The 26881-nt window shown below is 40.3% G+C and overlaps 1 protein-coding gene across 2 annotated transcripts in view; it reads right to left on the bottom strand.

Annotated features, from left to right (window-relative positions):
- Window positions 1–25450, bottom strand: part of plxna4 (plexin A4) — a 212002-nt gene extending 186552 nt beyond the window's left edge. The window contains exons 1-2 of one of the 2 annotated variants that reach the window (XM_067490113.1): window positions 24812–25450; window positions 1535–2883 (exon numbers count right to left, since the gene is read on the bottom strand). In XM_067490113.1, coding sequence (XP_067346214.1) covers window positions 1535–2779 — 1245 coding nt within the window. In that variant the 5' untranslated portion in view covers window positions 2780–2883; window positions 24812–25450. Of the gene's footprint in view, window positions 1–1534; window positions 2884–22657; window positions 22679–24811 lie in introns of those variants that run through there. The other variant, XM_067490114.1, reaches the window with a different exon arrangement.
- Window positions 25451–26881: the final 1431 nt, after the last annotated feature.

Here is a 26881-nt window from a genome sequence, read left to right as displayed (position 1 = left end):
TGTGTGTGTGTGTGTGTATTTGTGTCAGAACTCATCTATCTCCTGCAGAGCCCACCGTCACTTGTTCAGCAGGGTCTAATTTATGCAGTGGCGATACTGTGGCGCATGCTGAAATGGCACCATTCCTCCACGCTAACCCTTGTGTGCTCCCTCACACTTCCTCTCCCTGCTGACAGCTCAAACCCAGGCATGATTTATCAGGCCCTCAAGAAGCAAACAAAGGCTCCCCAGCGAGTGTGCCGCACCGAAACCGGATTAACAGATAAACGTGATTCCTTAACGAAACACATAATGGTCAAATTAAAAATGTCTCAACATGGCTAAGGTCAAAACAATATGGACTAGGCAGAAACAGGATCATATTTGTATTTCTGACCATGACAAAGTGATCACAATCTTGTTGCTAGTATTTGTAACTGTATAAACTCTCATTTGTACCTCATTAATGGCTTTAGTGAAAAATACACCATTTAGTTGGTAAAATTATTATATATCTTCTTGTATTTTTTATACTTGCTAGTTTCGATTATTATATAATATGATCAAAGCAAAAATATTTTAAAAAAACATAAAACTGCTTTGGCCGATTGTGAAGGTGGTGTAAATATGTAACACCCAATTTAACCTTGTTTTTGTGCATAAAATGAGAAATCAAATGAAATGAATCACTGAATTTGTAATGCCATTATGGAGAACGGAATGACGGTAATTTGGTTAAACATTCCACTGCATTGTTTAAATGGTGAGCAGACTAAAGGATGCAATGGATGTTAACATATCAGCATAATGGGACGGAGCATGAACTCAACCTGGAAGAGCGTTCATGAAAGCCTCCTGCAGTGTTACTATAACAAGAGCTCATTATAGTGATATGGGGAGGGGGCTCGCATGACTGTTTTTCCTTTCTCACCTGTAGTATCATTTGACACTATTAAAACAATAACAAATGATTGTTGATTTTTTTTTCATTAATACAGTTGTGTTGTCACCTCAGGGCTGAGGGTGCTGACATGGTTATGTGCAATGTACGCACACACAGAAATGTGTGTATGCGTGTTGATTCTAGTTTTTAAATTTTCATTTGCTTTATCTGAAAGCCTAGCCAGACACAGGGGCTGCAAATCAGCATTTTGCTAAATGCCCTATGCCCAGTATCGGTTGCTTCAGTTTAAAACAATTTAGCTTTATTTTACCTTTAAAAAAATGTACTGAAAATAAATAAATAAAATATTACAAAGTAAAATACAAATTTTTAGTTTTCATAAACGAGGAGATTTCATAAATTGTACTCTAAACACAGACACCTACTGTTCTAGCTGTCATAGCACACAATGTGTTTACCTGTTTATACACAGTACAGTATGTTTGGAATACATAAGATCTATAAATGTATTCCTGTTATTTCACACTGCAATACTAATATCTAGAGTGTTTGTTGTTTTGGATAATCTGTAAATTGTTTTTTTTTTCCCTCAGTGCATGAAATTAATGTTCTCTGTCACCAAATGGGTAGATGAATTACTGTACAACTCACCGCACTGCTGCAAGGAATATCTTTAACTTTGAGCCAAGCCAAGTCCAGCGTGCCCTCACCCTTGTAGCAAGACTGCAGCCTCTCCTTGATTTTCTCATTGATCTTCCTCAGTGAGAAAACACACAGTGCAGAGTCCTGGGAGGCCTGTCGTGGACGTCTCTTCTGGCCTTTTGAGAAGACAGCAAACAGCACATCATCATCCGGTGCCACATCTAGTGAGCGTGCCAGGATAGCACCTGCTTTGGACAAGTAAGCTGCTTCGAGTAATCGGTACTCCACGTTGCCACTAATGCATCCAATAGGCACCTCTACGTAGGAGTTGAAGGCAGTGTCTGCCTTACAAAGGCGGACTATCTTGGAAGTGTAGACCTGTTCCCGACCAGCAGAGGAGGATCCAGTAGTTGGACCGCCCCCCATTTCAGGCTGCAACGTTAGAAAGTAGACAAAGTTCCCACTAGCAAAGCCATATATGTAATATATGTCAAAGTCTGGAATGACAGTGAATGTGTCTGAAGGGATTTTAATCATTGAGGCCACAAACTCATCGTGGAAGACATAGGCAAACATGCCATCCTCCTCTGAGTTTCTGGCCAACTTGCGGCTAGAGATAGTAGGGAAGTACTCTGGTTTGCCATCCACTGCTGTGGCCACAAACAGCATGTCCGGAGAGGCATTGCCATATGAAACAATAACACCGAACACAGAACCACTCTCATTGGCACCAGAAAGATAGTGTTCCTTCTTGTGGAAGGGCTCTCCTAGTTTAAAAAGGTCATCTAAACGGAGGAGTTTGCAGATGCCCTGGTACAGGCTGCCACATGCCAGCAGCCTGTTCTCACGATAGTCCATTAGAAGCATTTTGTTCACATTGTTGGTTAACGTTAGTGGCTCACTGCAGGGCTGTACGATACGTGGTGGGTAGCACTTGCGGTTGTCTTCATCTGGGCCAGTCTCATGCGAAACCTGGACCTCCAGCCCTGGAGACAGTTTGTATATGCGATTAACAGCTCCCAAATAAACATTTCCATTACGGTAGTCCACCGCCAGATGGTTGAATGTCCACTCAGGGTTCTCAGCACGAAATGATGCATACCCCTCCTCCTGAAGGGATGCTGTGATTACCTGGGAGCCGGCACTGTGAATCTGCGATGCTTGTACCACTGTTTGTGATGTCACAGGAAGCACCAGACTAGACAAAAAGCAGCAAACAAAAAAGCAGGCCCGTGTCCTGATAAAGGACGTCATAGCTGTGCTGATGCTGGGAGTAGTGAGGAGTGGGAAGGAGGCACAGTCCAGTACCGTCAGCCAGTCAGGATCAAGCCTCTCTCAAGATGGAGGGCATTATAGGCCTAAAGGGGGAGAGACAATCCCTTGTGAAAACCAGCACCATGAAAACAAAACAATACAACAAAATTACTGTACATCCTAGGCAACTGTCACATGTTTTTTTTAAATGTTGTAAAACACATGCAGATGAAGACAATATTTGAACCATTTGTAATGTGGCACTATGTGGCACAGATTAGAGCGCAGCATCCTGACAAAAGACGAAAGAAAAAGCAGGTGAAAAGGCCACACACTTGAGACCCTAGCACAATCTATAATTGGATAAGAAATGGGCTAGACAAAAAAAGAATGAGGCTAAAGCACAGCAGAGATTCAAATAAGCAGTGTGCAGAAAGCATCAGCCAGTAGGATCAGTCCATGGATTGAGCAAGGGGACCGAAGAAGAGTGATGAAATGTACCCAAGGTGATCACCATGTTCTGCACCATCCTACTGCATTGACCCCATCCCCTCTCCAATCCTCCTTGCCTTTATGCACTAGCTGCTATAGACCTAATTGGTTCTCCCCTTGGAGCTGCATCCTTTGGCAATTTCTCTCTTTTCTCCCAATAGGGCAGCTCACCTGCTGACACTGCTAGCAGAGAGAAAAGCACCTTCTTTCCTCTTTTTAACATACTGTACCCACACACCCACACACAGTAAGACCCTTATGGGCAGAGGAACAATCAGGCAGGAAACACAAGTGGTTGCAGAAATACATTTTCCTATAAAGTTTTGGGTCATTTGTAAAGTCTCACCAATACACATTACACATGAGCCATAACAGACCGGTGCACACAGACACACACAAACCTACAATCAATATAAAAGCATAGATATTTTGCATGTACTGGGTAGAACCTATCTAGCTATAGTGATACACAGTGTTGGACAAACCAGCACAGATTGGTAAAGGAAATTGCTGCATTTCCCGTAAACATACATGGTGCTTCCCTGCGTTTGTCACCTGCTCATTAGTCCTCTCCAGTGACAAGGTGGCTATTAGGAGGAGAAGTGATCACATGGGTAGTTCTGGGTATTAATTTTTGTACAGACACAAGAAGAAAAGTGCAACACTATTTTAAATTAAAATATACACAAAAGAGCATGTGAAAATGCCAAGAAATGTATACTAATTTTTCTTACATAATTTGTCCTTTATAAAAGGTTTGTCAACTTTAGTCAAGTTCAAATGAAGACAGTAAAAGTATTAAAGGGTTTGTGGCATTGATCAAAGTATAAATTGTAACAAAAACAGGATTATCATACATAGCGATTACCATGGAGTGTGACCTTAGAATATGTATTAAAAAAAAAAAAAAGTATAAGCAGCACATTTAAAAAAGTTTTTTCTACAATCACTATGAATGTTTACGTCTGTAAAAGGTGGAGCTCGCTGACATTATCCTGAGACAGATCTCATCTCATAGCCAAGGAATCACAAGTTTTGGTGGTGTCAAATGCAACCTCACTGCAATCTTATCAATCTCCCCTCTATCTCTTGGCAGGCAGAGAAAGAATGAAAAGAGTAGACAGCCTCTCAGCACATGATAAGAGGACCAGAGTGGATGATGAGAGGGGATAAAAACTGATACAGAGATAGAAAAGGTAACATGGGCTCTCAGATGTGTGTGTTTGTGCATGGATGAGTGTAAGTTAAAGAACACTCATTACACACACACACACACACACACACACACACACACACCAAATGAGAGAGGGAATTGCAGGACAAGCATGGCAAGAGCCAAGTCGTGGTCAAAATATTAAAAACCCTCAAAACAAATTTAGTGGCAACACATAATAAATGATGGAATAAAAACTAAACCACATATAATCTGGACACCAATTTGGCACATGCTCTATAGCATGTGTACTCAAATGTGTGAAATGTGTGTCTGCATTGAATCTAAGTAGAGACCTTTGCACTGGTGTGTCTGTGTTGCTCTGCAATACAACTGCCAAACCACTAGTTGACAATAGGGGATCTATACTAATGTACACTTTTCTTCAACACTAATCAAGGGATCTTGGCTTGTCCCTTCAGAGGTTGCCACAGCGGAACATGTTCCGCACATTAATTTGGCATGAGTTCCCTCCCATTTTCATCGGGGCTCAGGATCAGCACAAAGGTTGGCTGGGCGGGGCTTTATTGGGGTTTATTATTGTTCACATTACCCTATACTCATATGACTAACTTGGTGAAAAGTGTGTTTATGTCACAGGATGCGGCTAGGACAGAAGGTTTCAACACGTACTTTTTTTGTATACATCCTTAACTGACTTAACATTATAAAGGAGTTGTTTTTCTGTTCAGAGCTCTATCTGCTTAGCAAATCTAAAACGAGAAGTAACGTATATGTATATAGTGTCCAATCATATGAAGGCACACCCGTGTCTGCTCTGTCGCTGCTTTCAATAAATAAGTTGAACAAGGAAGAGCCCGGCGGAGCTGGCTGAGTTCGAGTGAAGTGTTAAGTCACTAAGACCCTGCCGGGCTCCCCTTGATCAAGTAAAACTGCAAAGTCGACTCATGTCTTATTTCACTGTTGCTGAACTGTGTTCCAGGTGTAATCAGCGCTGTTGTGGTTGTTTGACACCAACACTCTACCACTGAGTCACCAACCCCCCTAGTTTTGCAGTCTGCATTGCCTCAACGTGCAATTAGATTACCCAAGGAATGCAGGTATGTAGTACCTATGCAATACGTAAGGCACCGACTCCTTGCAAAAGCATAAACATTAAGCTTAAGAGAGACTCTTTAAGACACTTTAAGACAGAAAAGGGTTTAGAGAAAGAAGCTAGTGGAAGGTGCTGCAAATAAGGAAGTAATTACAGGGCAGTTAACCCATAATGTCCCTCTTAAAAAATAATAATAATATTAACAATAAATCAATCAATAAATAAGGAGAATAGCATATTGATAACAGCAATGAAGTTCCCACATCTCATTTTTGAACCGGTGGAACATCCATATAAAGTGTTCCTCTAAAATTCCCAGGCAACTTTTATTTTGTTGGCAAGTACTATTAGGAAAACAAATGGAAAGACAGTGGAAAGACGAAAAGGAGTTGATACTGAGAGACAGAGGGAGAGGTTGTAATGCCACCTTCATATTCACCTGTCCTGATAAATATGAGCAGTTCCAACCTCTCACAAACACACACACATAAAGTGGACATCCAAAATCAAAAAACAAGACAACTCTAGAGAAGATATGCTTCAAGAAGTCTCCCTAGAGAAATAAATGGAAGTTTTGTGAACATAAAACACTGACACCCTAAAGGAAGAGGAAAAACATCCCACAATGACAATGTGTCTGCCACATGAATCTGCTGGTGAAATGCAATTATCCTCCCTGACGGGGGGGCAAACTTGTTTAGTTGCTGTTTGCCTTTGCCTGCTGATCATCAAGCACCATTAATTAAAGCATGCTTTGGTTCTGAGGATTTATGCATTAAACACACACCCGCTAGTGTGCCATTAGTACATGGCGTTTCCCTAGGCTGCTCTTATATAAATGAGGTGCTACTGCTGGAAAAAAGAACAGAAAGTTGTGTTTGAGAAGATGTGCAAATTGCCACATGGCAGCAAAATAACCTCTAATTATGATTAAAAAAAAAAAATAGTTTATTCACTTAATTTATTAGTCATGCTGGCTTGGACTGAAAGAATTTGGAGAAAAAGTTGATAAGATAGCTGTGGAAATGTGTAACATACACAAACTGGGCAACAAATATTCCAGAGAAGATGGAACAGGTTGAGGGAGGTTTCTGTTCTGTGACCTGAGAGTGAAGCTGCCTGCTCTGGGCTAGCTGCCAGATATACTTAAGTATCAAAACACACACACTCCTTATAATGCTGTACCTGTGGGCAAAACAACAGTTTGTGCATTATCTTCACCTGAGACTCAAAACAGTATGAGCTCAACTTCAGAAAATAATTAGGAGGTATCTGTTTCGACGTGATAGCTGCAAAACCGTAGCCAAAAATTGAGTCATAAAGTACATTTGCATTCATAAATATGGGAGGATGAGGAGGAGGAGGATAGGAGATAAGAGGAGAGGAGAGGGAAGTATTGATTAGTTTCACTAGATGTGTTTGAGCTCTATCAGGTAAAGTGGCATCAACATAGCTACACACTAGAAATGGGTTTGCAGATGGATAAATGTGCCTTATTCCCGGCTGTCAAAAATATAAGGCAAGACACAATCCACCAGTTAAATTCAAAGATCAATGGCCTGTATTTTGATGCTGCAAAGCTAATCTCAGGGACAAAACTATTAGGCAATGCTATTATAGACTTGTCAGGAGGCATTTTGTTTGGCAATGATTGTGTAATTGAGAGCCAAGGCCAGACATGACAATTAGAGGAGACACAACAAAAAGCAAGACTCAAAAAAAATAATCTCCTTTTCACATTCTGATGGAGAGGAGGCATTTATGTTGACTTAAGGCTATTTACTGAAAAAACTAAGTGTTCAAAACAAATATCTGAAAATCATGTGTATGCATTATAGGTTTGCTACTCAGTAACTGCTATGAAGATGCTAAAACAAGAGGTGACTAAAGGCCTATGTATGTGCAATCATTCAGTCTAATTTACAACAGAGCATCTCAAAACTGAGCAAGTTCTGGAGGACTCTGACAGCAGCTGTACCCCCGCACACACCCCACCACCATGACCATGTAAGCATTATTTATTTTACTCCTGCTACTTGTAATTATTTGGGTTCTCTTAGCAGTGAACCTATAAAAACAGGAAGGCATAGGAACTGTTGAGCTAATATGCACATTTCAAGGTTTTTTTAGTCATCACAATATTGAATGTTATCACATGTTGCAGATTCTCCTCATATCCTGAATTCCTTGAGCCTACCATTCAAACATGGTCATTTTGTGGCTTTAGCCTAACTGCAAATGGTGAATGGCAGTCACTGCCCTGTCCAGTTGTGCTCTTTCATTGTGAGTGCTAGGGTCATCCATCTTTCTGGTTGATGTGATATCAGCTGGCAAGGGTTATGTATGAGGTCACCATGGGCACTGCTTGAGGCAATGCACCTGCTCTTATGAGAATGCTAAACCTCTGCATTAAGGTCTGCCTGGCATTTAGCTTATGTCTCTCATGACCCATCACTTGTCAGCTCACTAGCTACTGGAATCCTGAATGATAATAATGGGGCATGGTGAGTTTTAATGGTTTGATGATGTGTTGAGCTAAAGTAGCAGTAGGTCAGAAAGTGTGCATATGCAAAAGTATAAAATATAGTGTGGTACTGTGGCTTTGAAACCAAAAAGAGCAAAGAACAACTGAGCAAAGGAGCAAGAGACTGATAGAAAAGACAGGACTCTGACAAAGAGGTAGATAAAGAAAAGCAAAACAAGCAGACAGAAATGTGTGTCCCAGATCAGTTAATGTTCTGACTGGATTGGTGATGTCCCCCTCCCACCCCCAAACCTCCACCCTCACACCCCTCCCCTGCTAAGCTCTGGCACTGATCAGAGAAATAAGCATCACTCTGTATTGTATACACATACCGAGTCTGCAGGAGCCAGTGTCCCCGCACTCACCCAGCCTAGTCACAGTCACAAATGTGCATAAGCATCCACATATACATACACACACACACACACACACACACACTCCAGGGCACAACACCCCAACATTACACTTTTGCATAAAAAAAAAAAGAAAGATAAAAACACCAGAAGTATATGGAGCAAGAATGCTCCACTTCGTCACCTACAATCCCCACAAAAAGCAAGAGCAAAGAAAAGTGTGGCTTTTGCAGCCTGCTGTGTGGCTGGGGAAAAGCACAGGCCCATGTTTCTAAAGCATGCAGCTCAGGAGAAGCTGTAGCTAGGAGAGAACCCAAACAACAACATGGACACTACAGTCTGCCTGTCTGCAAGAACAAAAGTATTAGCAAGGAACAGAGCGAAGGAGGATTTCTGACTCATTACTACAACGCTGACAAATTAAAAAAAGATTTTTTTACACAAATTCAATTATATATAACTAGATAAAGTGTACACACGTAAGACTAAAAATCACTTATAAATGAAAATACAGGGAGACTAACAGCATGGGCAGATATGATTGTACAATACGTATGACCCTGTATGTATTAAAATGCTTTAAGTATTTTTACATCAAGTTAAAATCTGCTCCAACAACGGGGCCTACATCTTGCTACTGCAGTTGCTGTGGTTATGCTATAGTTATTTAGCTATATAAAACATATGTATACGGCTAGGTGATATGGCCAAAAACTAAATAGTTCTGTTTTGGTATTCTTGAACCATTCACAGTTTTAATACGTTTTTTATGTCTGCATAAACTAAAGACTAAACGTGATCAAAATAGTTTTACTTAAACTATATGCTTTCCCCTAGTAACTAGGCCCCTGTGAGACATATTGATAAAGAAAAACGATATTCTCTTTTTACATTATGTAAACATTATAAAAGTATAATATTACCGTGCAACAATACCAAAAACGTAATGCCCACACATAGTAACTGCATACTGGGCTATAAACGCCTACACTCTGTACTGTCTGTACTAAATGCAACAGCACATTGGCACACAGTGGCTAATGCTATGGCTTCTATGGAAACAGTGCTCTTCTTTCCTTTAATGTGAAGACCATGCACAAAGGCAAAGTGTTTGCATGTTTATATGTTTTTCTAATTCAGTTTCAAATTGCAAGGTCCTGCAAAATTCACAGGCCATCAGTTAAGTTAATAGTTTTGATTGCAACATTGCGACATCCTGGAGGGACTCACAAGTGGCCTGGTGGATCAATGGGTATAGCATCAGGCTGTGATAAAGAAGTCTCCCAGATCAAATTCCAGCCCACACAGCAGGTGTGTCCTTGACAGAGAAACTCAGCACTAGCCCCAGGGTGCCACCTGTGGCTGCTCACTGCTGCTCCCAGGGGGATGGTTTAAATGCAGTGAACAACTTTCACTACAATTTTTATACAGTATGTGTCCAATAAAGCTTCAGTCCTATGAATAAAACTACTACTTTCTGGGGCAGCCAAAACCCTTTTCCAGCAAAATAGAAATCACTAACAGACATATCAACATGGCTGAATTCTACCATAATAATGTACTACAACAGAAAACTAAGATGTACAATAAAGCTTAGCCCCATGCATAAAAATGTGACATAACAGAGAAAATCTTAGGCCGGGATGGAATGATTAGGTTCAACATGCCTATCAGGCTAAGCTAACCCATGCTGACATACAAAACAGATGGCACGCTCATCTCCCTCAGGAAGGCAGCAGTAGAAAAGAAAAAAGGAGGACAGAGAGGATAGAGGGAGAAGACAGGCTGTCCTTGGTGTTTACATCAAGACATGGATTAGCAGCATGGATTACTGTCACTGGATACCCTGTCTAGATCAGGGTTAGGAGGTCTAATCTACCACAGAGCTGTTGATATTACAAAGAAAGCCTTAGGATTGTACTATCAACTGGGTACACACTTTATCATGTGCATGACAGGAAACTGAACTTGTGAACTACAGATGCAGGTATGCAAAAGACAAGAATGATTTTGGTGACTTTGCAATGCTTCATATTCATTTATTTGGCAAAGTTAATGATGATCTGCCCTAGAACAGCCCAAGTAAACATAAAAAATAAAATATATTTTTTAAATGTAAATACATTAAAATGATCATTCATCATTCTGCCACTGCTTTAGGGTGTATTTAAATTGCAGTGTATTCGACTGCAACAGTAAAAAAATGCTAAAAAAAAAAAGTATACACCCTGAAAATATACTGCATGAAAGAATCATAGGTAGACATAATAAATGACTGATCCAGTACAAGTGTGTCAAGCTTAAACAATTTTCTGCGCGAGACCATTTCTTGCTTTTTTGCTAGCTTGCTGGCTATCTGTCATTCTCTCCTACTCACTCTTCTACAGTGAGTGAGAGCATTTCAACGAAGAGGTCTAGGCAAGGATCCAATTGGACAACCTCCCTGGATTTTAGAGAAATAACTGACATATGCCTATCCCTATCTTGACTCACTCTTTATTTTTGCAATTTTTTTCCTTTATCACATCTGGCATTTCCTAATCTTTCTTTCTAGGATGTTATTCAAACGTAGAGATTTTTCTAAAATACACAGAGTCAGACCTGTCCAGAATGTTTTGTGTACAAAAATAACCCTGCCTGCATTCTGTCTTATGAAACAATGTCACAAGTGGTATTACTACACTGCAACGAGAGTGGGGACTGACACAGTCCTTATGGGAGTACACCACTCAAACAGCCCTTGGTTCCAAAGTAAGGTCACTCGAACACACACACACCCACACACACACACAGAGAGCTCGGGCAGGGGCTTTGTGCAGTGTGATGCAAGCAGAGGTTAGTGGAGTATGTTATCATCAGCGCTGATCAAGAGGCTCTAATGTCATTAGAAGGACTGTTGAAGAGTTCACTAGCCTGCTATCAGCAGCTCGCAGTGATTGGGTTAGACTGTGTCTGACTTTCTGAGTGGGAAGGGCTTTTGAGTTTGACAGACCTATGGTAGCAGTTCTGCACTTCTGGATTCAATTATGCTGACTGAGTTTAGAGTAAGACGCACAAGCCACTCAGAGCATTAGAGACTGTAATCAGACAAATTATTGTGGTAACATTATTGAGATTGAAGATGTACTACTTAACTGTTTAAATTGCAAAATAGACTAATGCAAAAAGTATAAATACAGATTTAATAGAAAAAGTATAAATATAGGTTAAGCTAATGGCAACAGTGGCACACCTAAGCTAAATTTCAAAGCCTTTTGACAACTAATGCTTTACTAAACCTAAAACTTTAAACCATAATCTTATATTAGATATATATTGCAGTTTTTAAGAAGAAAAAAAATTTAATTTATGTTGACAAAGAAGATATCCTTGTGATTATTCTTCAAGCCGCCCCATACTTATATGCATGTTGTGCCCTTTGGAATCAAAAGGCAGAGATATTTGCAGTAATTACTATAAATGCAGCCAAAATCCTTCTTAAATGGTGTTGCTAGGCACTGTCTGACAGCTGCTTTCATACGACATAGTCAAAGCCTCCAGCTCTCTCTCCTTTACCATTCGTCTCTCCTTCTCTCCCTCAATTCCCTCATTCCCCACTCTAACGGGCAGACAGGAATGCAGGGCCATGTAGACAAATCAGCTCTCGCTTCCATCGGATGCCGACTGGCACCATCTGAAGTCCCAACACGCTCTTGCTTTCTCCATCCATCCATCCATTCTTACTTCCCTGTACATCTTCTACTTCCATTTGTCCCTCAGCTCTTCAGTTATTTCAGAAGACATTGAAATTTCTGCCCCCACTTCCTTTTTCCTCATTCTTGCCATTTTGTTCCTGTTTCATCTGTAGTTTCTAGTAAGACCCTTCTTCCTCTCGACACACTAATTAAATATGAGTTATGACACGTCAGCGTAGTATTTTCTGTGCACATATGCCTGTGTGTTTTGATTAAAGAGACAGAAGCTGCCCGTTACCTTTAAGGCAGGATTTTGCTGTGCTGCTGCCCAGCCAATTTTAGATTATCACAGATCACAGAAAACAGTTTTAAGGAATCTAAATGAAGAATATTTATCTTGTGCAGTAATGACAGCCAATGTATTTTTCAAATGTATTTAGTATCAATAATTTCTTGACAATGTTGGGGCCTAATCTAAATGAAAAACAATCCCACCTTTGCTCAATGTGGATATGCACACACATCAGTCATGTATGTAACCAACAAACTCTTAAGCATCTATGCACATACAAAAGCATACTGCGATCTATGAGTTTTCAAATCACCATATAGTCAGGACTGTGGAGCTGTGGTAAGAGTTGATTTTCTGGAAATGTGACATAATCAAATCTATATTTTCACATAGCTTTCAATTCTTCCATTTTCTTCACCTTTTCGCTGTCTCTTTCATTTCGTTATATCTAGGCATTTCAGAGTCAAAGTAACAGGTAATAAAACAGGAATTAGAGTATAGCTGTACAATGGGGGATAATGCGAATGAGATAGTGACGTCTGGAGAGGAGATAGGAGGTTGTGTGATCAATGTAGGAACCAAAGCTTTATCCTCATTTATAATATCCATTATATACAAAAACGCAAAACAACAAGAGGTCACAGTAAATAACATCAATATGAAATCGAAGTGGCAATCATCAGGGTCTACGGCAGGAGGTGGTCCCTAAATGCAGATACACAATAAGGCTCGTCAACTTTTACCGAGCTGTTAATGTGTAATGGACGGCCCTTGCTGCCAAAAGCTCTATTAGGCGGGGGAGAGGAAAAGCTTGACTGTAACTTTAGAGGAAGTTTTGTATTCTGACGTGCATGACACACACATTCACTCTGACCAAAACTCTGAGAAAAGGGAAGCCTTAACATAACCAGGACTGTGGAACTTCAGTACAAACGCAATTGAGATACTATTAAATGTTATAAATCAGTCTATAAGTCTTTCAGCAGAAAATGTAGACATATTGACATACAACCCTCACACATGCAGATTTACACAAACAAAAGCTCAGAGCCTAAGGGAAGAATAGTTGAAGAGCTATGAGCCAAGTTGAGACAAGCCCACCAACTGCTAGCACCTTCAGGGAAAGCACTTGTAAATGATCATAAACAAAAATGTGTCCCAGTTCATACGTCTCATAATGGCGGACACCAGCCACTGAACACAAAAAGCATTTTCATTTTATATTTATTCTTTACATCTATAGGGTCTATTTCTTCCTTTCCCCTTTTGTTCAATAACCTGTGTTTATCAACTACTCTCCTGTCTTCCTTGTTTACTGTTGGTAAACAGAATTAAAGCACAAATGTCCTCTGAGATTAACTTCCAAGACATGAAAGCTTGATAAATTAGAAGGCTTTGTGATGATTATAATAAAACGTTAAACTGCTGCTTTAATTATTCTCTGATCCTTCACTCCGTTTCTACATCCAATTTTTTTCCGTTCACAATTTTTGGTGACCCACAAAGATGTGAAAATGCGCTTAAAATGTGAAATGCACGTGTTAGTTTGCATGTGTGTTGTGCTGAACTCAAACATAAAGACAAGAAATAAATTTTTCAACAAACCAGTCATATTAATCCATCCTATTTCATCTTATTTCATTATGCACATCTGCGAGCCTCATCAGTACAGTTGTTGAGTTTGTTTGTCCGAAGCACATGGATTACAGCTTTTCCTTATAATCCGTAGTGGTGATGAAGAGGAGTCTTAAAGACCTCAGCCGTTGGTTTATTATGCACAGCTGCAATGAGGTCAGTAGACTTTCCAATACCCCTTAAACTGTTATTTCCTTTGTTTCTGTAATTCACATTTAACTGCCTGCTACATTTAGTAACATCCCCTAATTCAAGACAATTCACTATTATTTTATTCTATCAATTACAGATCTAACATATTCAGGAAAAACTTTATACACTTCCTTGTGGCCTTAAAATGTATTTTTAATGGCTACTGGACTGACATTAACCGGACGTGCCTATCCTTTGATTTAATTCATCCTGTCTGTTGATAAGTGCATAAGTTGGACAAAATACCAAGAACAACCATAAAATGTTTTATTCAACAACAGCACAAATTTCCACTGACTTGAATCAACATGGTATTTGACATCAAATGCAGAAGACTGAATACTGTATTTGACATCACTCGTGTTCATGGACTTCAGTTGTGTTGACACCCAGTAGCTGTAGATGCTACAGCTACTGACAGTTCAGACTTCTAGAGTCTAGCAGGTATGTCAATGCACTGTCATATACAGCACAGGCATTTCTCTCATCTTCAATGTACTTCTGACTCCCTCTCGCTCTTAACTCTGCACCTGCCTCATTTAAAAAGAAAAGTATGACCTAAAATCCCACTCTTCTTTTTTAAAAGAAAGAAGTTACCATACCATATTTTGTCACCCTTTTCACGTGTCTGTGCTGTGTAAATTATCCAAGAATAGGACATGTAGGGTAGATGGAGAATGTGGGACATCCTAGTGAAGACAGACTGTCTTCACTTGTATTAATGAGCTCAGAAAACTGAAAAATGAGCAGCTTGACAGGATGTGTCAAAAGTGCCCTTCCAGCAACTAAGATACCCCATTTTTAAACATATTCAGCAAATGGTGCAATATTATAACAACTGCCTGAGAAAAAGCCAAGACAAAGAGAGAGAAGAAGAAACAGCTGGCATGATAAGTGAACGTGTGATTTCCCTAAAAAGGTCAAACTAAAAATGACAAAGTCAAGAGTCAGTGATTTCACATAGTGTTGAGTGAGTAAACTAACTCCATATTCATTATTATAACAAATGATGTGATTAAATAATGATATTTAGGCTGCTCCCCAAATTTAACATGTTCACACTTAATTCCAATTACCTCTAAAAACATAACTGCTGTGCACACGTGCAAAAACATGTTATCCTCTTTATTCTTCCATTGTCTAATGAAGAACATTTCTCTAAAAACTCCTAAAACTAATGTTTGCATGATGCCATAATAGGTAGTAATTGCCAGTAATTGGCAATAATTGTCAGTAATTAATAGTGCAGATTCTCCTTTGGGCTCGTTATAAAAATCCTAATATTTAATTGATGAGTTGAGCGATGCACAAGGGGACACATTATTGTGGCAAATGCAAACTTGTGTTCATTAGGGTGAATTTTAACCAAATACATAAAACATTCATAGACATTCTGCAGTCTACGCATTAAAGATAGGAGGGTCTTGCTATGGGCAATGCACACACAAACACATAGCGTGTACATGTATGTGCTATATATTTCTCCTGCACCCCTGGCTTTGCTTGACTGCAAAAAAAGGCTCAAAGCACAAATGATGCTAAACCTTTGACAAACAGTCTTTGTGGAAAGTAATTTGCTTTCAAAAACAACTACATAATAATCAACTGAACCATAAATATACAACGTGCCTCACAGGACAGGACAGATAAGAGGTCTACTGGAATGAGGTTGATGAAAATCATTCAAAGACCCCTTAATCTACCCTGTTGTCATTCAAGAAGAAGGTACAGGCCAATTTTAACTTTCTGCAACAGAGCTTAAGAATCAGTCACAGCCTCCATTACAGGCTCCTTTTTGGCCTTGTATAAAACAATCATACTGCACACTACAGAAACATAGTCCAACTTGTTTTCAAATGTTCTCACTTAAAAATGTACAGAACAGCGGCTGCCATTGGCAGTTACATTAGGTGAGCTATCCTAGGTTTAAAGAGAGAAAGCGGTTTAAAATCCCTGTTCCCAAGTATGGTTGTAGTTTGTCTACTCAATTTACAAATCATTAGCCAGACTGCATTCATCTTGCCTGGAGCCTTGCTGCCAAAATAGATAACGGTTTAACATTGGCCTTTAGGGAAGAGGTAGGACTAATCCCAATTCATATTTTATAACCCCACCCCTCAATTTGAAAGACAGTGAAACGAAAACTATGGTTTAATTTGACATTTTTTATATTAGAAATAAAAACCTCATTTATTATTTCCCCACAGCTTGTGATTTTGATGTAGTATTGTTGGTTAGACATTTCCATCGTCCAGGATGCACTGCATCTTTAAGAGTGAAGGTCATTAAATATTGTTACATGTTTTAGAACAATGTGAAATATTATTCTAAAATGCTGTAAGATATTTTGACAATCAGACTGCAGTATAGATGTTATAAAGTAAGTATCGTCAAGCTTAACCCATGTGTAAAATTTGTCGTTAATCTTTTTATTAACTTGTGTTATAAAATGCAGCAGGGCCTGTAAACACAATTTTATTGGATCTATTAAAAAAAAAAATTATCTGTTAGTAACTTTTTATGATGTAGGTGAAATGGTCACGTTGTCATCTCACATCATTTTTGACTCTTAGGTCATATGATTCCAGACTGGGAAATCAGGGAACATCTTCACGGACCACTTTGTCAGAGTCACATTGCTGCAGGACAACAGGAATTAAAACTTGTATGAGAAACAACAGAGCCAGTACAGCGTGAACACACTGACCATACTGTCAGTGGAAAAAAACAAACAAACTGAAACCACTGAGACATTTGCACACCAGAAGAAACAGAGGTCAAAACATTATGTTGAAACAGTGATACTGTGACTTGTTAATAAACATGACAGAGTCTAAGTTGACTTTTGGTTCCATTATAGCAGGAGTAGTATTAAAATATTAAAAAATAAATATTAAAACATAAGTTATTTAAATGTTTGAATTAAATAAAAATTTAAAAAAAAATAGTTTGCTGGTGGTTATCATGTTATTAATGGTGTTATAACAATAAACCCACATTGATATGAGATTTACTCATTGTTAACATTTTAGTGCTTTATCAGTAAATAATTGTCCAGTTGTGTTAGGCAGTGTTGCCTCCGCAACCACAAAACTTAGCGCCACAAAAACCTTTAGCACCAGCCATCAATAATAAGAGTAGACTAAAGTAGAGTTCATAGCCTTAGTTGCCTCTGGCAAATTATTACACTTGAAACCTTGCATCTACTAAGGATGCAAAACTGTTGTAACAGTGCTTTTCAAAACAAGTACGAGACATGTGAACAGAGGAGATGTGGAATCATACATGCAGAAATACAGCACTCGAATAACTTTGTATAAGCTTATTTAATGTTGATTGATACAATGTTATGAGTGTAGTTAAAGTAATGGGAAAATATAAAACTGACAGTTTGGCAGAATGTACACTAAATTAACAAAAACATCCTTAAACATTATCATGGAATTTCTGTGAGCTACTTCTCAACCTGAATTAAAGCTGGTTTACAACATTAACAACATCCCCACAGACCCTCCCTCTCCACTGTTTGCTTCAAAACTTTCTCCCTCTTTTACTCCATCCCAAAAAGCCTATGGCATAAACACATCAGACAAGCTTTCTAGCCACCCGTCACAGCAGCGAGAGGATGCAAATTGTTATGCAGCATTCCACCCCCCTCTTCTCCATTCCTCCCTCACCTCCTCCCCTGCTTTCGTCTCTCTCTACAACTGGTCATGGCCGTTTCTAGACTTTGATTTTCTGCAAGCTTTACCTCTTCACATTGCTTCTCCCAGAGACATGGAGAAAAACCTGTTATACACTCTGACTTACACATGTACCCACACACACCACATGACTATCTGGTTGCCAGATTTGCCGGTGGGCCCAGAACAACTCAATTAAACCACAGCTGGAAGGACTGCCATGACAATGCACATCAGATGGACGTGAAGAAAGGGAAGGTTTGGGGATTGGATGAAAAACTCCCTGAGAACTTGCGCTTTCTTCACAGTTACACATGTAGACTCAAGGAGAGAGGAGGGTGGCCTTTTTGTAAGCTGACAGAATAAAATGTCAAGGAGGATACTTGCTGCAATACACCAAAAGTGTCTTAACTTTCATCTGAGAATTGGAGTAGGGCTCATGACTGCATAAAATCCCTTTGTTTTGTATGGGAGGTGAGTTGAGAGATGGAGGAATTGTTTGCCCACTACTGAAATGCTTAGTTAAAAAAAAAATTTAAACAAAGGGTTCTGAGAAAGATACAACTAATCTTAATGGCAATATAATTTTAGTATTTACAAGTTTTCTATGCAAGTGTACTTTAAATAATATGCATCTTTGGGTTTTGGACTATCGTGTAATAAAGAAATACCTACAGTGCTTTTTTTCTACAGTTGCTGTTAAGGTCAGAAGTCCAAATTCATGATTCACCAGAGAAGGTTTGCAGGGTTACAATGTTTTATGTACTGATGCAGTCACTTTTTCCTGGCAACACAGCAATCAAAAATCAATACCCATCAGTGATCAAAGTTTGAGGCTCAAGGAAAATAAATGTTTTATTTAATCATGTTTTATTCGAGGAGAGCTACAAACTTCTCCTGAGCATCTGGCAAGAGTAGGGCCTTGAGTCAATCACTGCATTCGCATAGACAGAAGCCTTTCCAAATCCCATCAACAGAAGAAAAAAATACTCAAGAAAGGCAAAATCCCAAACTCAATAGGGAGTAACACACAGAGAGAATAACACCAAAACCCCATGTAAGCCTTGTTAAATCGCTCTGTAACATCCCCAACATTATGCTGCTAGACTATGAAATGTCCTGTGGGAAGGGAGGTAGGGGGGGCAATGAGACAGGAGAAGGTGGGATGAGGTAGTGAGGGTTTTAAAGTAAAGAAGATCCTTCCCCCATCCCACCGCCTTCTGATTGTAATTCGGCAGGGGTCTTTCCTGAACCTGTTATTTTATAATTACTGTTGTAACAATGCATACTGATGCCCACTGACACCAATGACACTCAGAGGATACAGGAAATGAGAGAGAGGGGATAAGAACGAGTTGGACAGAGTGTGTGCATATGGGTAAACAGAGCGATGAGAGACTAACTTTAAAATCATCTGGTCATCCCACTGCCAAAAAATATACAAAATAATTTTTTTAAAGTAATTTTACCTACTTTGATTCTTTTGAAAAAATACTTGACACCACTGAAGGCATAGCTTCTTTGTAAGCAGGTGGGGCCCAGGGATTGAGCCACCTACCCTGCAGTTAGGAGATGACCTGCCCTATCTCCTGAGCCATGGCTGTGCCCAAGTTTAAGTGAGTGAGTAAGTGTGTGTGTACTTAAGCATGCATGCCCATGCCTACTTGTGACAGGAAGGATGAAAACAGAATTAGGAGCCTAATCCTTACTTGGACTTAAGGCCTCAGTGCAGTAGCAAATGAGAGCAAGCGAGAGGGGGTAAAAAAATAAAAATAAATAAAATAAAAAATAAAAAGGCTGTAAGTCTGCCTGCAATTTTCTCATCATTTCATCCTTCTGAAACAAAACTAATTTAATGCTTGTCATGCTTGGCTTGGCAAACACAAACATAGACCCAATATGCCACAGTGTGTCATCTACCGCTGCATCAAAGAGAGCAGTTTATGTATTAGACTCCCAGCTCCATATGAATCATAGAAACCTGGGAGAAACACTTAATATGGTCTTATCAAAAGGAACAGTCTGGCAAACACACCGATATGTTGGTTCCTTTCCGCATCTCACTGATTCCCATCTAAAACAGGAACATCCCCTGCCTCCTTCTTGCTTTGTATCCTGCCTCACAGGTCATTCCAATGTCACAATCAGGATTTTTCTGCCCCGCTCCACACGCACACACAGACACGCACACACACACTTATGTGCTTGGCAGCTTAGAGTGAGGCAAAAAGATATGGAAGCAGAGGGCTCGAGGCAGAAACAGTCAGAAAGAGAGAAGGATTGAGAAAAAAAATGAAAGGAAGCAAGAGAGAAGGCTGGAGGGAGAAAATAAAAGTGGTGCAACTGTGATATAGTAGCATGTACATGTATTGAGACCCAATATAAAGGCACATGACAGCTTAATAGGACTCTGGCTGCCAGGATGAAAAAAGTTCTCAACAGCAGGATATTTGTGCACACACATTTACAATTATTTGCATCTTCTTCTCTAGTGTTGCATACCCCATATGATGCGTAAACTATTCAGTAGAGAACAAAGGTTCTTCCTAAATTAAACTCTGACATGTATTGGTTTCTCCCCAAGGAACTCACAACACCTATTGTTTGGAGGTCCTTACTTCAGATCTCAGCTGTCATTGCTGTGGCAAACATCAGTGTGCAGCTCTATGATGCATTACCAAGGGGTTAATTACATGCTTGTAAGCAATTATTCTCTTAATCTGCCATAGAATCTTCATCTTAATATTCAAATTTAGATGAGAACCATCAAGCTGTCAGTCAGTTAATACCATCTTTGTAATGACAAGTCAAGTACAACATCATAGACATAGAATCCGGCACAGCACATCAACTTTGAAGCCTACTCTGAGGCCAAGTCCACACAGACAAGATAACAGAGAAACGTTGCAGGTGGGAAGTAATGGTCTATGGCAAATATAATTGAATAAATAGTATTCAACTCCAGCTTTACCAAAAATTGCTAAGAACTAAACCTAAGCAAAGAAATGATATCACATTCCAACAACCCAATACTTACACATTTTATTAGTGAAACTAGAAAATAAAATAAACCGGCACAAATATACATCCTATTTTTCTTTTGTCAAAGAATCATGTGTCCCACTATCCTAAAATATGGGAGACAGATTATGGTGCGAAGAACAGTTGGTGACAGGGAAATAGAATTTGCAATCGTTTCTGTGGTGTTTGGTGTCATTAGAGAGGAGGGGGGTCTAAATGGAACACTAGCCTGTGTCTGGTAGTCCTGTCACAGCCCAAAGGAGTGGAAGTGTGTGTGTGTGTGTGTGTGTGTGTGTGTGTGTGTGTGTGTGTGTGTGTGTGTGTGTGTGTGTGTGTGTGTGTGTGTGTGTGTGTGTGTGTGTGTGTGTGTGTACACGTGTATGTGAGAGTGAGTGAGAGAGACAGAGAGAGAGAGAAACAGAGACAGAGACAGAGACAGAGAGAGAGAGAGAGAGAGAGAGAGAGAGAGAGAGAGAGAGAGAGAGACAGAGAGACAGAGAGAGACAGAGAGAATGAGAACAAACAGAGAGCTCCATTCAGGTCCAATCCACAGACACATCTTTCAGTCTAACATGATGATACATCTGTGACCAGAGTATTCATATTGGACATCGCCAAGCCAGTCACAGATGCATCATTCATACCCACTCAGACACACTGCATGAGTTTTTCCTATACAGCTACCAAGCATTTGTGTCATTAAGGAGAAATGTTAAGATTCCCTACTTATATACATTCATACTTCCCTGCTTGCAAAGATTTTCTTTAGGGCTTACTTTTGTAAGTGCACCACCCCTCAATGTTTAAAATGTCTTTACTGCCAAGGTTGGAGTAAGAGTTTATCCATTAGCAAGCCATAATATTGACAAGGCCGCGCTCTTCGGTCCAAACTACAGCCCTGTAGCCGTACCATTGGCTGACAGACAGGGGGTAGTATGTCAATATGAGGTGCTTACAGCTGATAAAGGCTGCTGTTTCAATTCAAAGGCAGGCCTTGATGGACAGCACACAAGGAAAGAGGGAGGAAAGGAGAGAGGGAGCAGGAATGAGCAGTGCTAAGTGGCTGTACAGTCTTTAAGAGCTTAGAACTAAGCAGGAATTTGGCGAGGGGACAAGAGCCAAGACATACATGAGATAGGGTTATCAAACTGCTCAGGAACAAAGTGTTTTTTCCTTGAGACATTGACAGCAGTAGAACACACAAAAGCTAAAAAGACAAGCACACTAATGTGAACATTTGGAAATGGGCTAAAGTACACAGTAACACTGTAAAATACCACAAACACAATGACACACACAAGCTTTCCTTCCCGCCACAGTTACAGTGACATAACATGCAGAATTTGCAGGAATGCAGGAATTTCAACACAGTGAAGACACTCTGCCCTACAGACGAACAAATTTCCTTTACCTCACCATCACTGTCAGTTAAACAGAGAGCACATATCAACCAGCAGTATCTCATGTTTGTTTACAGCTGCCCCAAAAACCCATCAGAGTGAATTTGGTGCCAGTAGATTCTCTCAATGCAAAAAGCATAAAATCCAGAATAGCACACTGGATTTCCCCTGACAACCCCAAATACATTTGTAAATGCTGTAAAACACTTTCTATAAAAACATGATTATAATTTATAAATTAATGTGTAGTTTTTAAAAAAACATTAAATATTATGATTAATTACCAAAGAAATACTATATATATCCTACTAAAACAAAATCAAAAAAGATGTCAATAAAAACCTTAGATGTGGTCTCAATCCAACTACTGCACCAGCCTGTGAAGCCACACTGCCCCTCATGGATTTTCCAGTATATAGCCTTGCTCCTTCATTCACACTTTGTTGAGTGTGCATTATAAGCATAACACAATATGTGCATCGTTACTAGTAAGGTATTTCAGTAAACACAATTAAACAATGTTGTACATTAGATTTAGGGTGACATCAAATAGGCTTTGCAAGATCCATACTGAATTGATGCATTGAGTCTAGAGAGCAGGTGGGTAGAGCGAGGTAGAAACCGGCAGAGGGGCTCAGAGTACTCAGTGTGACTGCTGTACTGGAGATCTACGTTTTGCATAGGCTGGACGAGCTGCTTTCTATGCATGAAATGCAAGAGAGAGCCGAAAAGGGCAGTGATGTAGAGAGGCGAGGGAGAAACTGTAAAGTCAGACCTACATCACACTTCTTGGGTGAAGTAGACCGGTAGTTTATTATAAAAAGCGTGTACTGTCAATGCTTAAATGTCTACAATCAGCTCAAACACCAACAAACCAGAAACGGACCCAGAAATAAACTGTGTTGATTAACCTTGTAAACTAAAATAAAGGCAACAACCAATGTGTTGGTAAGGTAGGAAGCAGTTTACAGAATAAAATGCTTAATTGGAAGACAATATTCAGCATCTATGTACAGAGGAAAACTTGCTTACCATGCTTATCACTGTAGTTAAAACAAAAGGGAGATGATCTATAAATGTTGTCTAACCAAAGACCTCTGGCCCAATTCCTTTCAGTAAATAAAAGAAAGCAAGTTTCATTTACTAAAGTTGGGCAGTGCAATAAAAAAATTCTAGCCTTGGATTGTTAAAAATTTGCTTCATATGTCACTCAGTGATCTGACAACATTTACTTAGTACCTCAACTAGGCATCATGTCAGAAGACACTAAAATTCATAGGTGCACATACACACAAAAATTCTGAAGGTTTATTCAGTAATAAGTTAAAAAACGAGTTTAACCTTAAATTTCATCCACCGTGACCCTAAATGAAACTAAAAATAATGCTATAGATTATACAATTCCCAGAGTTTACATAAAACGACATTAAACTTAGTGCGTGGATGCATAGCAGAGAGAGTAAGACCCCGTAAAGACATTACATGAGTAGCGTAACCTTAAAGTCAAGACCATCCTGAAGCGCTCTGTCTGAGCCCCCTCGTTCAAATCCAGAAGCTTAGTACAGCCCGCCACTACGATCCTGTGCCGAGGTTTACGTTACATTAAGCAACACGAGTTCCTACGAAAGTCAAGGCAACAGACAAAATAAGTGCAGCTAAACTGTAAGCTCTAAAAATATACTGGCTACAAGGAGATATCAAAAGCTAGAAATACAAGAAATCTCTCATCCGGACAGGGAAGCTGTAAAAGCTCACACAGGAACCCGTTTGGAAATGCTTGAATAGTTTCGGACAGTCCTTCCAGATCAGATGCAGGACACGCTCCAGAACAGCACGGATTAAATAACTTCTTAAAAAGAACCCCGCCGCGTTCATTATTGCTGTACGCAGTGCTTTTTATCACCACTGAAATTTTCAAATGATGGGGAAATAGCCTACAGTTTTACAAGCACGTTCACAGAACCATGTGCTGTGGAATATCAGATCTATTTTGTCAATTTACATGCTTTGGAGCACGACTTAAATTGCAATTGCTGTCTTGGTGGCAACACGCCACTAAACGCTGGTCATAAGCATTTTATTTATCCTTAGAGGCAATGTGTAAATCCGACGCGGAATCCCCGACAAATCTTACAGCTTTTAACCTTCAGAGTTTACCGCTGCGGTTTGGGCATGCGGCTCCGTCCGACTCACACTGATGAAGGGCATGAATGAAGCGCCAAGCAGAGGGAGTCCAGTCTAACTTGTTCAATTATTCAGCTGTTCTCATCGGGATCGCTTATAAGGTCCACATGAACAGGTTCGGAACGAAACCCGCCCAATCGCCGAAGTGAGCAGAGCGGTCTTGGCGCATTTAGAACAGGTGCAACACGCCTCCCATCACCTGGATGGTGCAGTGGCAACCTCACACCCAAATCCCGTGTGAAATGGCACCAAAGCACACTACAAATTGTCCTGGTTGTGGTAACTAATGCCGTGACAAGCCTCTTTCCTTACCTGTAATCTATGCAGATATCACTTCACAGCCGCATTGACACTGCGGATAAGAAGGACGTCCAGAGCAATCCCCAACTCCGTTCAGTGTCCCCCAAAATCAGAAATGCTTAGACCAGTGTTATATCCTGATCAAACGGCTTGTCCACTTTAAATCCCCGATACAGGTACAGCTGGACGGTGATTCCTGCACGGGAAAAAGAAATAGCAGCAGACTCCGGCAGCATCCCCGATCAGCAGGAGCCTTCTACGCCGCTCTGAACACTCTGAGACCCCGGAGCTGCAACTCCCATCTCCCGGCGAGGACGCACTTGGTATGCCGCTGGAAAAGCCGCTGCGCCGTATGGGATACCGCAGGAGGCTGTGCTTGTGTGCGTGTGTGTGCGTGTATGTGTGCGTGTATGTGTGTGTATGTGTGTGCGTGTATAGATGTGACTCAGTGTGGTGCTCCAGCTCAACTGAGGTGCTGAGGGTGCTGCAGCGGAGTGCGAAAGAGAGAGAGAGACAGAGAGACCGAGGGAGAGAGAGAGAGCGGAAGGGACAGAGGGAGAGAGAGAGAGCGGAAGGGACAGAGGGAGAGAGGTGCGCTGGCTCAGAGTTTGCAGCTTCGCAGTGGATCTTGAAGCTCGGGAGGGACTGGATAGATGGCGCTTCGCCCGTTGCAAAAGGCGACTGTTGTCACCAAGGATCCCGAATCGCTCGCGGTAACATCACGGATCTGGAGGGGGCTGCGCTTTGGTTATGCTACATTTAAGTCCCTGGCAACTACCCTACACAGGCTTAATGCGCATTGACAAGCACTGCACAAAACCCATTCTCAACAAGCAATTTATTAACACAATCACGTTTCTGATTTAATACAATTTTAAGATAGCAAAGAAATACCGAAGGAAGTGAGGCAATTCCTCTATGTCCATTTATATTTTCTGGTGTCCGCACAGAACGCTTTAGACAATTAGTTTAAAAGTTGATTTTTATATTCAGCAATTCCACGGGTATTTCCCACATTGGAAAATAAGAGCAGACTATGACAGAACACGAGATTAAACTCATCTTATGGCAAAGGTTTACGTAGTGCATTCACCCCATTGAGCACAGGGTTTGGCAATGCCAAAGGGGAATTTGACACAAATGCGCTACAATACTGAGGTGAAATGTTCAGATCATCAGATTTAAATATCTAATCGCAGGATCATTTAAAGACAGAGATTAGGCAAAGCAGCAACATAATTACGACACTTGCATGGTTGTAGGGCATTAGTGTCTGCATTTTTGTTCTTTGATGATCTTTTAATAAGCTTTAGCAATGCAGGGTTCGCCCATACATGAGGTATTTTATATTCAAAGTCTAATTACGTAATCGTGTCCCCACTCCGGGGGTCTAGCTCTTAAACCTTCTTCATGATATAGACAATTGAAGCCCTCTCTTTTTATATGTAGAGACAATTAAAAACAAAAATCGTGATCAATCATGTTAAGGTTTTCTTTACTTTCATCTAATGACATAACTTTTTAAATAAGTCCAATGGTCTGTACTGTTATTTAGTCCGTTACAGGATGTGGGTTTGGCCCATTTGCAACGTGCCCAGTTGACTCAATAAACAACGAATACACTGCAAACTTTGTGAGAAAAGAAATCGGGTTTATGTTAAGAGCAGAGTGGAAGTATGTCTTTCAGAGGGGCATCTGTGCCTGCTGCACCAACCTCTCCCTCCGTAGTCCCTTTTCCCCCTCCCCTCCCTGCTGTCACTTCCACAGGGGCTTTGAAACACTGCATCAGAGCCCCATCTACAGGCCAAAGAAACAGACACTGACACATACAAACCAAGGCAAGGTGCTACTCTGACTCTGCAATGCTCCAGGACCGGTCTCCAAGTTCCACGTGGACTTTAACAAACATATTATACACGATGCAAATATTAGACTATAAACTCCTCGCAGTAAAGTCCAGATAGCTAGGACACAGTGCACCTTTACCATGATGTGCTGACCTGACAACCATTCATTCCAATAGTAAAAGACCATAAACCTTAAGGAGACTAATGAAACGCAAAACTCAGTCTGGCTGTGATT

This window comes from Channa argus, chromosome 21 (genome assembly GCF_033026475.1).
Source record: "Channa argus isolate prfri chromosome 21, Channa argus male v1.0, whole genome shotgun sequence".
Classification (NCBI taxonomy): domain Eukaryota; kingdom Metazoa; phylum Chordata; class Actinopteri; order Anabantiformes; family Channidae; genus Channa; species Channa argus.
Note: the sequence above shows the minus strand (reverse complement) of the source record. Positions and strands in the feature narration are given on the sequence as shown.